The 16,083-nt window shown below is 38.4% G+C and overlaps 1 protein-coding gene across 15 annotated transcripts in view; it reads right to left on the minus strand.

Annotated features, from left to right (window-relative positions):
- Positions 1-16,083, minus strand: part of Reps2 (RALBP1 associated Eps domain containing 2) — a 221,936-nt gene that overhangs the window by 67,097 nt on the left and 138,756 nt on the right. For 7 of the 15 annotated variants that reach the window (XM_074063411.1, XM_074063408.1, XM_074063409.1 and 4 more), the window contains 4 exons: positions 13,722-13,791; positions 12,191-12,244; positions 7,786-7,831; positions 4,323-4,459 (listed from right to left, as the gene is read on the minus strand). In XM_074063411.1, the coding sequence (XP_073919512.1) occupies positions 4,323-4,459; positions 7,786-7,831; positions 12,191-12,244; positions 13,722-13,791 (307 nt within the window). The remainder of the gene's footprint in view (positions 1-4,322; positions 4,460-7,785; positions 7,832-12,190; positions 12,245-13,721; positions 13,792-16,083) is intronic. The other 8 variants (XM_074063402.1, XM_074063403.1, XM_074063400.1 and 5 more) reach the window with 5 other exon arrangements.

Here is a 16,083-nt window from a genome sequence, read left to right on the forward strand (position 1 = left end):
GAACAAAATCATTTATGAGAATAACTGTTTCAATGAGGAAAAGGGAGTTATAGTCTAGAAAGGACTGGCTTCATAGTGTGATTTTTCTTGCAGAAATTTCAATAATAAAAGATATTTCTTGGCCAAAAGACTAGACCTATAAAATCTAAGCATCACTGAACAAGTCCCAGGCTTGACTATTTCTAGGTTTTATAGTCTAAGTCACCCTGACTTAGATTTCCTTGCACATTTTTGTCATATCTCACCCATAGCACCTATGTAGGACTTTGAGGAGATGGCTCCAAGACCTGCATCAGCTGTTACAAATTACCATTTCCCTATTACACAGCGATAAGATATCAATTTCTCTCAATGAAAGCCCATACTTTAGGTTTGATGCCTGCCCCTAGAGTCATGGGATAGTCTAGGCTCCTGTAAATCACATACCCATGCACTTTACAGATATGGAAGTTGACACCAACGGTCCTGTATTCCCAAAGTTGGCTTGCTCATATTTATAGATTTACATTTTAAATCAGCCCTTTATTCTTCTTCCCCATATGTTATCTCTTCTCATAAATTTGAAAGCATTAATACTACCCACTCCAAAGCTATTCTTTTAAATCCTATACTAGAAGTCTGTGGACTCTCCTTCCTTTGGTTCTACAGCCTTTTATTCTACTTATTGCTCCTTATTGTATACAAACATCTTCACTCCCATTTAACAACTATCTTGTCTTTCATTCCTTTTCCTCATACTCTGGCTTCTTTGCATCTTCTCTCCATCCTATCTGCCCTCCACACTATCCTTCCACTTTAGGCCCCTCTGCTTCGGCAACTCAGCTTCATTCACTGTTTCTTTTTTCCACCTTATGAGTCCCATTTTTTAAACATGGGCTTCAGCTTATCTTTCCCTTTCAACTCAAGTCCACATCTTGCTTCATCTCACATTATCTTCCCCTTTCCCTTCCCTTATTCCTCTGTTGTTATAAACAGGGAAGGCCAGGTAGTCTCTCTGAAGTGATACAGTTGGCAGATGGAGGGACTAGAGGAAAAAGTACCCAGAAGAGCAACAAGTTATATTACCTTCCCCATAGCCAGCCTGACATTCTCAAGTGCCTAGGATAAGGGAAATTCAGAACTTCTTGGGCAAAATGAAAAAGAAACAAGTGGTATCTGTGATCAGACAAAGAGAAAGCTGTAGCAATCGAAACTGGCTGAGACTTATGAGCATATAATTCATAAAAGAGGAAAAATAAGGACTGATAATGTTATGAAAAGATGCTTAGTCATACAAGAAATCAGGGAAATGCAAATTTTTTGCCTTTCACATAAGTAATAACTGAATGGATGAACATTAACGAGTGATGATGAGAGTATGAAGAAACACTTTCAGACAATGTTAGTAGCAGGGTAAGTTGACAGGGTTTTCTACCATAGTCTGGCAACATACATGCTACAACTCCAACATGTAGGAATTACTCCAAGAAAATAATTAAATGAGGAAACAAAGATAACAAATATGAAATCATTGCTAAACTCTGCCTTATTTACAACATAAGAACAAAGTGAGGTTGTTGGGGAGCAAGGGAAGGTTCATGCCTATTAGGGGAAAAGAGAAGGGGCAAACAGAGAAGCAGAGAGGAATGGGAGAAGGAGAAGAAGAAAGGAGATGCAGAAGGGTGTGAGGAAGACATGAGGTGGAAGAGAGAGACACCTGCAAGGGTAAGAAAAGAGTGAAAAGAACAACTGGGAAGTGCAGGGGATGGTGGTGGTGAGTTTGAGCAGAAAACATGGAAAAAAGGAGGGCGAGAGAAATCTCCATCAACACATAATCAATTATGGTACATGCATCTCATACACGCATTTAAAGAAAGATGCAGTTCTGTAGGATGAAATAGAAAGTTAATGTGAAAGGTCAGGATACAGAACAAGTGTAGTGTGATCCTGTTTGCCTAAAGTGATACATAAAACCAAGTGTATCAAAGGGGTTACTATAGGTGCACCATGGTTCTCATAGATGGACTCTTCTGGTAGGTTTAGACTGTACTACCTGCATTTCTAATTTTTCAGAATTGTAATAATTTCCAGCAATATGTGATACACTAAAATTCTATATAATTTAGATAGACTCTTGTGCTTTCCTGTGAGAATAACCATAAAAAATAAATTCATTCAACGCCACCTGCTTTTCATACTGCAGAAACATTCTACTCTTCATGCAATAAATTGAAACTTCTCATTAGAAGTTCATTTGTATAAACATGTTCTGAAAATATAGTTGAATTAGGCTATGAATACAGATGTTACAGGCCAAGCTATTTTTGGCTAAATCTTATTTGTATCTAGATATGACACAAGGGTCTTCACCAGGACATCTATCAAACCAAAATACTTTTCATCATATCATCATATCATCATTGGAGATGTCAAAGAACATTGTTTAAATTCAGGTTTTCCCTAAAACAGCCTGAGACAAGGACTTGGAAAACAGCTATTTTATTTGGGAATGGGGAAGTGTGACAGGAAGAAAGGGAGGGAGACAGACAAAAAAGGTGTGTTAATAAATGAGGTACTATTGACACACAGCAAGCTGGGTTCTGTCATCCAGTCTTCTGAAGAATCTTCTAGAAAGAATCACAGATTTGTCCACTGGGGTCAAGGGAGTCGGGGGCTTTATCCTCATCAGTCAAGGGCTGCTCCTGGGAACATTCAATTCCTAGTATACTCAGGCCATGAGAATATGGGCCTCAGTTGCATATTGAGGTCTATGGGCTAAACAGGGTGACATTTGTGTTATGTTTATTATCTCACCAAAACTTTACAACTTCATGGAGTAAGTAGTGCCCCAGTTTTGCACATGAGGAATCTGAAGTACAAAATAATTAAGCCACTTGCTGGAAATCAAATAATTAAAAAGCAGCTGAGCTAAACTCCAAATACAGTTTTGTCTTTTCCACTGTATGATGCAACGGTGTAAAAGCCACAGCATGTAAATTCTCAAACACAACTGGTATCTCCTCCCTGAGTCACACAGCCTGAGAGGTGTGTGTACATTTCCAGCTTCCGTCCATGCAGGGAAAAGTTCTGAGATAGCTGCCCAGATTGTTTTAATCTTCCTGCATCCATAGAAAATCTTCCAGGTCATAAGCCACCAACCATGTGAAATTTTTATAACATCATCACCCATGGCTACTCCCATCCTAAATACCAGTTACTATGAAATTATGCCAGAATTTGGATCAAAGAACACAGGGAAATTTAAGAGACATTTTTGTCTGATGAGTTCATTGCAGAAAATCAAATTTCATAGAGAGTTTCAGATTCTACTATAATGAGAAAACAATCTAACCTTACTGTGAGAAGAGTACTTTATTAGAACAAATAAAGTACCGAGCTCTGCCAGGTCACAGAGGTCATGGTAATATGTGAGTGAATGAGAGTCTTTTGTTGCTTTAGTAGAAAAGATAAAAATCTGTAATCACTAGCATCTGAGGCTGGCTTGATTTAAAATGTACATAGATAAAGAAAAACTTTCAGGAAATAATTGTATTTATAGCTGGCCAGCATGAGTCAATGGAAAGGCCCTTGCTGCTCCTAAAGTAACACTCTGAACAGTGCTATATCCTATCACCTGCACTGAAGCAAAGGCATGCCTGTCACCTCTGTCCTTAGGTTCCCTAGGAGGACATGTCCCACATCACTCCTAGGAAGCCAGAGGAACAGATAGGCTTCTGACTTCTACCACCTCCATCCCAGCTACACAGCTGGTGGCTCTACAAAGTCCCATTCCCTGAAGCCCCAGAGCAGCCCATCTGAAGAGGCCCTGGTCATCCAGCTCTCCCAACCACCCATCAGTCCAATTTGGAGTCCCTTTGCATAAACCCTATGGGACATAGGACCTTCTCCACGAGGATAAACTGTAGGAGAGGGGGTCTAACCTATGCTGATCACTAAGATCTTCTTGCTCAGAAGAAACACACAAGTATCTTAAAAAACAACAGAGAGTGATCTTGTTTACAAATTACCATGATGCAGAAAACAAGACCCCAGCCAAGCACACAGCAGGCTACCTGGGGTGGGAACCATTTTTATCCCCTTGGTAGAGAATTTCATAATTTTTGATCAACAGCAAGTGTGGGCAAGGCCCCAGACCCATATGCTATGTATCTGTCTGGGACTGCTTTCCTGCCCAAGAATACCACAACAACATGAAGTCCATCATGGGAAGGGAAGTTGCCAGGCAGGTCTGCTCTTTCCCCGACTTACAGAAGCCTTTGTGGCATACACACTCACTGGCTCCAACAGGAAAGAGAGGGGCTGGGAGCAAAGGAGCACTTCACCTGGCACACTGGGCTGGAAGACTTTATTCAGATCCAAGGAGGAGGCTCTGGAATGGGTTTTCTGTGGCCGCGGTGGCGGGGTGGGAGGGTCCTCGCCCCTTTTCATGGCCTCTTCTATGGAGGTGCTAGAGTAAGATCTGCAGCAAAATAAGGAAGATCAGAAGGGAAATAGCAAAGCTTTATTCCCTGAAGTTGGGTTGCAACAGAAAATATCCCAAAGTCGAAGTGACTGCAGAGGACTGATGAGCAGCCAAAAGTAGCCATAAATTCTATTATCCTTTGAATGTCACTATGTACAACAAATATCAAAATCCAACCATGAAATGGGAAAAAAATCTCTGGCTTTCTCTATTTTTTGGGCCTATGTAGCCCAGGCTGGTCTTGAACTTGTGCTCCTCTTGCCTCAGCCTCCCAACTGCTAGGATGGCAGGTGTGCACCACCACACCCAGCTTGGGATCTTTCTTGTGCCACAGGCCTAAATATTCCCCCCTCCCCAAAAAAAGTTTTGTGCATATTCAAATTGGTTTCTATTAGAGCTATTAATAAGAATAAGATGTAAGTCCTTTAGCTTTAGGTACTTCCATGTTTTAATAGAAGGGCTTCATGGTACTAACTGATTGTAAAACTTATCTCCTGTTTACTCGCAAATGTGATGACAGGCACATATGGAATTAGGATGAATAAACTGCAACTAAGAAATAAATGTTTAAAGGAAAAGAAAACACATCAATCAGGGTAAGGGGTTTAGCTTGTATTGCTCTGAGAAATAAGGGTTTGTAGAAATTCACAAAGCAAAAGCCTCATCTGAACCTTCTTGTTTAAAATGTAGCAAGGCAAAGAGAAGTAGGCATCTGCTGACAATGTAACTCCAATAATGACATTTTAAAAAAAGGAGCTAAATAGCTTATCAAAGTTCACAAAGCTAGAAAGTTACATAGTTCAACTCAAACTTCTCACACTGTTTCTAGATTCAATTCTTTAAATGTTCTTATACTGCCTATGAGCCACAGAAGAAATCCTTTGGCAGTAGCAGCTAGAATATTTATTGGAAATTGATTTATTTTCTAAATTAGTTCAACTCCATACAATCAGAAAAAGCATGTAAGAAATGGATGTGTATGTCTCTTCTATTCAGTTTCTCAGCTAACTTCACGTCAAAGCACAAAATGACCTCTGAGTCAGAAATGTGTCCTAGAGACAAATTGACCTCAGGAAACTGTCCACTGCATTTAGCTATCAGAGCGCCACTTAGGAAATTAGAATCTCTGAGTAACTATTAGGCCCTTTCGGTCCTTGGTGGAACTGTTTTTGACATAGCAAGTTTTAATTTTTTTTAGTAAGTTTCTCAAGGTTTCTTTTTGGTAGTCAAAGATTTTGCCTGTCTTGAAAGGTAATCTTTAACAAAGCCACCACATGGCACATGGCATGCTCTAGGGTGGTCTTCGTACCATAACTGGCAAAACAGACAAAGCAAAGACAGGCAGGAACTAGCAGGGTACACTATCCCATACCACAAACTTCATTTACATATATAACCTGTGTGTTTATGTTTTCATATGGAAAGGTACTAAATATCAAATAAATTCGACTGTATAACTGCGACTGCAATCAGTTAAAAGATATATGTTCAGGGAAATGACAAAAAGACGAATGCAGTAATATTAGAATGATGATTTTTCCCCTCCTTCCCTTACATTTCTACAGATCCTTATTACTTGAAAAGGGATAACTAAAGCTGGGCCTGGAGGCTCCCTCCTATAGTCCCAGCTACTCAGGAGGCAGAGATCAGGAGGACTGCAGTTCAAGGCCAGCCCAGGCAAACAGTTAGTGAGACCCCTTGTCAACCAATAAAAAGCTGGATGCAGTGACATGCACATGTCACCCCAGCTACGCAGGAAGCATAAACAGAGGAGGATCCTGGTCCAGGCCAGCATGGGCGTAAATAACTAAAGCAAAAAGGGCTGGGGTATCATTCAAGTGGTAGAGCATCTGCCTCACAAGCGCAAGACCCTGAGTTCAAACCCCAGCAAGAGAGAGAGAGAAAGAGAAATATTAAAATTGCTGGATATTCTTAGTCTCAGTAAAGACCCAGTTGGAAATTTTGAAAATCATCCAAATTAGACCAGGAGGCCAATCTCTAAAAGAATAATCTATAAAATTTAGCCAGACACATTATTAATGGAGCCTATGAAATTTTATAATTTCACTCACTTTGGGGGAGAGAAGAAGTCAGCAGAAACTAAAATTGTGAAGTTCAATTTACAGCTAACACAGTATACATAAGCAAATTTCTGCAATTCGGGGAAGGTTTTTCCTATTGTGAAAGCAGATAAATATTACTATTTCCATATTCCAATGCTAATATAAACTAATTTGTAAAATATCTATTTATCCTTTTTTAAAAAGAGTGAGTAAATGTGGTCACCACAGAGAGGGTGACTATATCTTTTCTTCCTACCAAAATGAATTATTCTATTATTTTTGAAAATATATGAATATAAGTATCTGTACCTTTCATAAATAAGGAAACACAACTTCAGTTTGGGAGATGGGGACATGGCTCAAGAGGTAGAGTGCCTGCCTAGCAAGCACAAGGCCTTGGGTTCAAACCCCAGGACCACCAAAACCTCTATTTAGCAAATGCAGACATAACTCTTTGATTTACAATGAGGTATTTCAAGAATATAAAATATAATCAGGCTTAAATTTGCTTTTTCAGGAATGTGTCTTGGCGCCAAAGGAGGAAAAAAGTCACTAAGAATCAAAGCAAAACTCAGAAAACACACACATAGTAATCTATCTTATAGTGCAGTTCTACTGCTGAAAAGTGGGCTCAATACCATTTCTACTCTTTGATAAGATTAGCTCTTTTAGCGTTTCCGTATTTCTCCTCTACTCCTCTCTTCTGAGTATGATGTCAAACACAGCACTATCTTACTGGTTCTCCCTCTTCCAGTGAAGACTATTTTTAAAATGTGAAGCTGAGAAGAGGTGCTAAGATAGGCTCAAACAACCATAAGCACTGCTTACCTGAAGCCTGGCATTGCCCTGAAATCATCAATAAGTATTTTTCTCTACTCTAGATTATACTTACTTTCACCTTGTCATGATAGAAAATTTCAGTTGTCAGTTACCTTTTATCCATATTTTCTTTCTTCCAAAGTCATGTTGCCCCATTAGTTACCATCTTGCCCCAGCTGGGTCATCTCACACAACCCACTTCCTGTTAGGAGGCCAGAAAGCACCAGCCACCATCATTTAGCACTAACAACCACAGAGACTAAAAGGCTTCCTAGCATCACTGCATGATCTAAGCAGGCCACTCACAAGGAGCGAAACAGCCCATTATCATTAGCTTCAAATCTAAAGACAAAGAAGATCGTGGTGTGGGGCTTGGGTCTTTTATTTCTAGGAAGGCACAAGGCACAAAGGGCATTAAAGCAAAAATTAAATAAACACTACCTGGATCTTGGTCTTCCTTTGAGACTGTTGGAATCCTTAGGAGTTGCTGAAACAAAGATTATTTGTTGTTTGCTTGGGTTTCATTTCTGCAGTTAAACAGGGTTATATGTAGCACCTGGGCTAGTACAGAACATATCAACAGGTAAATGTGAAGTAGAGATGTCCATGTTGAGAAGTTGAGGGCTTCTAGATTTTTGCAATTTCCTAATTTCAATTGAGCTAAAGCTTCAAGTAAAATGAAAGAAACCCCAGCATATTTTACATTTTGTCAGAACATTATCTGAGAAGCCATTATCAAATCTAAGTTGATTGATGGAGACATTCCAGGATAAAAAGACAACCCTTTCAAGGGATTATCTTTTTATATAATGATGGATTCACACTTGCAGGCTTCTTGGTCTCTCACGATAGCCTAATAATAGATTTTTGAACCAGTCTTCCCTGAAGGCTAGAAATAAATCTATCTAGCTACATGTATCTTAAAATATACTACTAGAGCAGCATGGCCACAGGAAGCAGGGCTCCTACAAGTAAGTTAGAAGGAGATATACAGCTTTTCCTATAAGAAAAGATTCTTGTTTACCATGTATCTGTGACCAAATCAGACAGAGAACATTATGGAATAACATAATTAAAATATTTTGTTAACCACATGACTTTTCCTCATCAAATTTAAATCATAAGTTAACCTTGCTCACCATCAACACCCATGGAGCCTACTGTCCCATCACAAGTTGTGAGGAATAATTAGAAACATTTACAAAAAACATAAATCCTCTTTTTATGTTTTCAATCCTCAGTGGAAGGCAACTTTAGAAACCAGTAGCTATTCTAAGGTCTTGCAAACATTGCAAACTTTCATGAAAGAGTGCTACTTATAAGGAACAAAGATAATATAATTTATTTCTTTGTTTTCACAAATTTTTCCAAAGGAAATGTCTTGCTGCATTATTCAACCCCTTTTACATAGCTCCAAAGATAAAACAACCTCTTTGGTATGAAGCAGCCTAAACTAATGGTGATCATTAAAATCCTAGGGTTAGATAAGCAGGGCAGAAAGAGAAGCTGAAAATCCTGACAAATGCTAACAAACTGCCCTTAGCCATGGTCAGCTGCATGAAAGAGGCATTTCTCCTGACCTAAGCATTTTGGCTTGCAAGAGTGAGAACACAGCCATCTTTCAGCTTCAAACAACTGAAATTCTACCATAGCCCCAAGATCATGCAAACCCTAGGACACTGAGTCTCTCATATCCATATCACACATCCACATATGGATGTAGAGGGAAAACACCTCCCTCCCTCTTACAAACTCCAAGTAGCAAAGAAAGGCAGCCTAAGTGGGGCCTCTCTCCCAGCCAAGGAGGCTGACCTTTATCTAACAAGCCAACATGTGGCCAGACTTACCGCAGAGCTGAGGACTGGCCTCTGAGCAGACTAACCAGTACTGCTTTGTGTCTCCTCTCTCCCTCTGGCCCCAGTGTTTTCAAAAACATTTGGGTAGGAGAAGTCCTATCCACGTTAAAATACTGGTCCCCAAGCCAGACCACGATAACCTGTAATTCCTTTGTCACTTGTCATTATCTTTTTGCTGGTACAGGGATGGGTGTGGAAGGAGGAGTGAGCCCTGCTAGTGAGAGATAGACAGACAGACAGATGGGGTAAGGGTGTGGATGAGCAGTGGAGAGACAGGACCAGAGACCGGGCAAAGTATCCTGAGGCCTAGGTGCTCCTCCTGGCCATGACATTAAATAGCTGTTACCTCCCTGAACCTCAATTTCCTCACCTATGAAGTGAAGACAATAAAAATGCAGTTCCTTTCTCACAGGGACAGAGAAGAAAGTGAAAGTACTAAGAAAACGGAATGTATTATAGAATCACAAAACACTGCCATTGTACAGTGCATAAATACAGGCTCCTAATATTTCAAGTTTGGAAATCTGGTTTCTAAATTTAGTTGCTTCCAAGACAGGAAAGGTGGTAAAGAAGGGAGCAAGTAATGGATGGAGAGAACTGCTCTAGTACAATAAGACCATGGAGGAACAGCTGGCAATGGAGCAGCCCTATGACCCCAACAGCAGTCTAAAGATCACACTGAGGATAAACTGGCCTAAAACACCTCAGCATGACTCAAAGACATGAAGACAAAGATGACCACTATGCAGTGTGTTTGACTGTATTAAATTGGAATGAAACAAGTACAAAGTCTCTTAGACTCCACCAATATATACATTTTCAGCAATTAAAAGGGTAAATGAATATGGAAAATATTTAACAAGGAATGTTCCATTCCCTGATAGCATAGTACCAGCTCATATCACCTACCACATCACCTTCCTTGTCATTATTATCATTATTATTGCCCAACTGTAGAGAGCAAAGCAGGGGTGATAGATGCTTCTCCTTCTACCTGCAAAAATATATCCAAGGCATGTCTTGCTAAGTCTCCTCAAGTTTCAGACTAGAAAAAGCTGGACAATACTATATCAGTTAATGCTTCCATCTACTTCCAAGCCCTGAAAACCTGACTCAGCTTTTGGTGCATGTGAATATCTGAAAAAATGGCAAGGACACATTATATTGTGAATTCAAGCAGAAGCCAATGGATAGATTATAACTTCTCATTTAGTTGGAGTGAAGGAAAAATGACAACTCTCTAGAACACTCCAGGCATGTCATCTTTCCATAGGAAGGTGGAATGTGAAGAAAGAGCAGGCCTAAAGATTAACCCTCCAAAATGCTGCAAGTGAACTGAGGAAAACTGACCCTAGTGAATGGAATGTCATCCAGAATTGTAATTACCACCTTGAGACTCTTATGTCTCTCATGGGGAATTGAAACATTTCCCAGGGAAGAGGTTACTAAATGTGTTTGAGATGAGGGATCCTGTCATGTCCAGAAAGGGGCAGCAGCAGGAAGAACAAATCAGAAAACACACATCATTCTCCCATGAACAATGTGAAATGAATGTAGATATACTACGTGTGCAGCAGCACACCTGTTAGGTTTTATTTGGTGAAGTCAAGGAATGCTAAAAATGAGAACTAAAGCTCATGCCCCAGACAGCACTTTAAAAATCTCTGGAAAAAAAAACAGTTAGGATCCTCAAAGCCTGTTAGAAAAGTATCAATTTAACACTCCAAATATAAATACCTTTCACTAAGTCTATGATATGAAGTTTACAAAAACTGGGAAGCATCCACTTTAGCACCAGAAATTAGAGCTGCAAAAAAAAAAAAAAAAGTCCTCAGGTGTTTGGCCTACACAAATAGAATGAATCCAAATGAGTTTCAAAAGTCAAAATTAGGCTTGGGAATTCCCACTGCCTTTGTAGTCATGAATGATCTACATCCTTAATTTTCTATTTTGTATCATCACTTTCTAAACGTAGTAGTTGCCAAAATATGCTTCATACCAGAATCACCAAGGGAGCTATTGATTTTTCAGGCCCTGATTCCTGTTCTTTATTCCTCTTCTCTCCCTCTCTTTCCCACCTCTCTCTCCTTGTCAGTTCCTCCCAACCCCTACTCCTTCCTCCTTTTCCTCCCTGCTCTCTTTTAAACCTTGAATGAACTTAGTGTTTGGAAATATTTTAGCACAACACAAGCCTCAATATTTGATTCATTCCTCCATTCCAACTTTAAACAAATCAGCCCAGGATGATAGCTAGCTAGCCAAAAAAAAAAAAAACCCACAATTTACTTATTAAATATGCAAGAGAAATAATAGTAAAATAAAAAGCAGAAACTTCTTTCATGTCCCCATAACCAGAGCTCCAAACAGTAATGACCTCTGTAACCATTTGGTTTTTAAGAGGGTTCATCTTGGTTCAACAATGGCTCCTTCAAGAGGGAATCAAGGATACAGGTCCAGCTTGTGCAATGTGTCTGTTCCACAGACATATTCCTACCTCTCCAAGAAACTGCAACACAACTTTTATTATTCTCCCTGGAATCTACTCCATGTATAAGCACATATACTTGCTTTTCTTGTGGTGAAGTATAATAAAAATATTTGAGATTTGTGCTTTGGAAATGGAAAATACCATCTCTGGGTTTCCAGTTAGTCTACCTATCAATTCCTTACTCAACACAGAAACCACAATGACTTATTGAAACCATTTCAACACCAATTTTATACTCTTAACAATACCCTAAATTCAAACTAAGTGATCCTTTCACTGAAACCTAAATTTGGAACATAAAAAGAAGCCACTCTCTTCTCATACCTGAAAAGAAGGAAAGGGCAGAATGCCAAAAGGTTTCCTTGTGACAAAACACAAGACAAATATTTAAAAAGAAACAGACACACTATCAGAGAGGTAGCAATCTTCTAGTCACAAAACTGCTGGTTTTGTAAATTAGAAATAATTACATAGAAAGTATATTAAAATGGTTTTCTCCTACCTGGATCCTCAGATGGGTCATTTGGTAAGGCTTCATTGATAGTACTTTTCAAAGCTAGTGGCATTTTGTGTCATTTTTAAGGAAGAAAAAAAGAGAAAGGAGAAAAGAACAAAAAAAATCGTAATTTTTATTTCTGAGGCATGTTACCTTAAAAACAAAGATTCCCTATTCATCACTTACCAAAACAAGTCTTACAAACCTCTAGAAGTTGCTATAGCATTACTAGAACAGTTAAAAACCTAGTAGAGTATGCAAATAAGTTCTCCTACAGAGAGCAAAGGCTATTTTCAACTTTCTAAACAGAAAGTCTCTAGTGGTCAGATGGAGTACTACCAGGAAGTTATCAGGAATTTCCCCCCTTTCATTCCTGACAGCCAGATCAATGAATGAGAATGTCTGGGAGTGGATCCTGGCTTTAATATTTTCACTGCTAGCCTGGTGGTTATTCCACTGTGCAGTCAAAGCTAAGACCCAACAGTTAGGGGAGTGATCAGAGTACATGGAGCTGCAGATAATGTCTAGTTCCACCTATCTCTCCTGAGCAAGTATTTAAATAGAAAGCATGAAACTATTGTTGTTTAATTGAAAGCTATTTTTCACATTTAACCCTTATACACGCTGAATTAATAGCAGATCTCAAAAACCTGAAATAGTTTTTCAGATAAGCTTCTTTTATTCATGGGTAGTGAATGAATATGAGGTAACAGATGGAGTACTGGTTTGAGAGTTCAAAGTCTTGGTTCTTGTCCCAGTTCTTTTTCTTTTTTTGTACAAGCAAATGATTCATATTCCCTGAACTTAGGTTTGCTTATCTCTAAATTTTAGGTGATAAAAACACCAGCAGCTTTGTGAGGTCTGAGTAAGACACTGTATGAGGAAAGACTTGGTGGATTATAAAAGTACTATATAAGTATGGGGGCTGGAGGAGAGGAACCTTCCTATACTTCTAGATATCGCACATGAACTCATTCCCATGCTTGATGTAGCTTTAACATGGAACACTGTGCTGCATAGACTCTCAGCTGCCCAGTAAGATAGGCAAATGGTAGCTGGGCTCCATGTCACACCTCCATACCCAGAAAGACACTGAGAAAACAGATAAAGCCCTGGGACAAAAGCTCTATCTGAAAGAAAACTTCCTCATGGATTAGACCCATGTGAAAATATGCATTTACATTGATTTTCTGAGATCATATACCAACACAAAATATCATGCTCTCAACTTCTTGATTCTTTCCATTTCTAGTCATTTCCCAACTCATAGGACCAGAGTCCAAGGTAAGGTGTCAGAATAGCCTAAAATCAACCATGACTAAAGGGCGAATGACTAAAGGGGATATGGACACCGAAGCTCTTGCTATCACCTTATGAACTATAGTTTTGTGACAATTTGAACTATTTAATCTATCCAAATGAGTTTACAAACTCAGAAATGTCCTCATATATTTGAAAAGCCAGCCATGCCAAGAGAAGTACATGAGGAAACTGAGAAAGATATCTTGAAAAAGAAAAGAAAATTCATTTTTTGTACCTTGTTTGTCATCACCAGTCACATCTTGGGCAGCGACAGGAAAGTCAGCCATGTCTTTAATAGATGTCTTCTTGGAAAAGAAAAGTAAGTGAATTAAACAGGTTGGAATGGAAGTTATGTGATGTGCACATATGAAGAAAATGTTTAAAATGCTATCTTTCTTGCAAAATTTCTGCCGTCCGTAACCCCTGAAAGTTAATATTATTTTATTATTTTAGGTTCATCTAGTGAGTTAATTTGCACTGAAATTTTTTCATACACAAAGGAAAGAAATAATAATTCAGATCAAGGCATGGGTATGGAGACTACATTAAATTTCAATCTAGACTGAGATTCAGCCAGAGAATTGCACAGCATCTATCCAATCAACCAAGCAACAATCTAACTTTTATGTATGTATTTTTTTCATGAGCACAGAGAGGTTGTGGCAAGTGGCCCCATAATGTGGATATTTGCCACAACTGTCATACAAAGGATTTCTAATCCTGATTAAAACAGTCTCCATGTTGCAAAGTAAGAGAATTTTATCGATGAGCAGATCATAATTTTCTCCTAACTCACATATGGACATCCTCACTTATGCTAATAAGATGAATACTCAAACTGATCAAGTAAGAGTTATTTTTAAATTGTTTAAAATCTACTTACTATAAATATATCTCTTATAAACTTGTAACATATTCTCTATAGTTACTAACATATAGTATATAGTATAAATGATCTATGAATAGAAAGTATAGAAAAAAGAAATCCAAAAACTTTGTTGAGAAGAATTAAAATCTAAACAAATCTCACATTCATGAGTTGTAAGACTTATTATGAAGATGGTAATGCCCTCCACATTGATCTACATATTCAATGCAATTGTTCTCTGATTGCTTTTTGCTTTGCTGTTTGAGGATCTGGGGAAAAAATTTGAAAAGTTGTCTTAAACTTCATAGGGAAATATAAGGGGGCCAGAATAGCCAAAATATCCTTGAAAAAGAATATCAAAACATAGCACAGAGTTTACAGTAACCAAAATGGTGCATTACTGGCATAAGCATACAAATGCAACAGAATTGAGAATCCAGAAATAGACCTGTACAGTTTTCAGGTGACTGATATTCAGCCAGAGTACAGGTAATTCATTGTTGAAAATTTGTCTTTTCAGTAAGTAGCGCCAGGACATTTATATATCCACCACAAAAGAATAAAGTTGGACCTCTTATTCATAGCATATGTAAAAAATAAGTCAGAATGGATCACATACCCAAATATGAAACTATAAAACTCTTAGAATTTGAAAACATAGGAGTAAGTCCTCATGATCTTACATAAGGCAATGTTATCTAACACATGACAACAAAAGTGTAAGAGCCACTCACAACTTAATAAAGACAAATAACCATATTTTAAAATGGCTACAGGATTTGCATAGACATTTCACTAAAGAAGATACACAAATGACTAACATGCACATGAAGAAATGCTCAACATTATTAGTCATTAGTAAACTCAAAGTAAAACTGCAATGGGATACCCCTTCATTCCATCAGGGTAGCTAAAATAAAGATAGATAATAACAAGGGTTAGCAAGGATATGGGGAAACTTGAACCCTCAAACATTGCTGGTGGGAGAATTAAAATAATACAGCTACTTTGGAAAGCAGTTTGTTGGCTCCTCAAAAGGTAAACATAATTATAATATAATCCAACAATTTCACTGGTAGGTATATCTTAAAGAGAATTAAGAACATATGTCCACACAAAAACTTACACAATCCATGTTTATAAAAGCCCAAAGAGGAAACAATTCAAGTGTCCATAAAAAGAAAAACATAAACAATGCCAGGTGCTGGTGGCTCACGCCTGTAATCCTACCTACTCAGGAAGCAGAGATCAGGAGGATTGCAGTTCGAAGCCAGCCTGGGCAAATAGTTTGAGAGACCCTATCTCAAAAACACGCAACACAATAAAAGACTGGTGGAGTGGTTCAAGGTGTAGGCCCTGAGTTCAAACCCCAGTACCACAAAAAAAACAACCTAGATAAACAAAATATGGTATCTTCATACAGTGACTATTATTCAAAAGGAATGAAGCATTGATACACACCGTAACATGAGTAAATTTTAAAAACATTACATTAAGTGAAAGAAGACAGTGACAAATCACCACATACTATATGGTTCCATTTATATGAAATGCTCAGAATAGGCAAATCCAGAAACAGAAGACATATTAGTGGCTATCAGAAGATGGAAGAGAGGGAGGAATGACAAATGACTGCTAATGAGTATAGGGTTTTTATTTTGGGTGATAAAAATGTTCCAAAATTAGATTGTAGTGATGGTTGAACAACTCTGTCAATACACTAAAAAAC

The sequence above is a fragment of the Castor canadensis genome, chromosome X, assembly GCF_047511655.1.
Source record: "Castor canadensis chromosome X, mCasCan1.hap1v2, whole genome shotgun sequence".
In the NCBI taxonomy this organism is placed as follows: domain Eukaryota; kingdom Metazoa; phylum Chordata; class Mammalia; order Rodentia; family Castoridae; genus Castor; species Castor canadensis.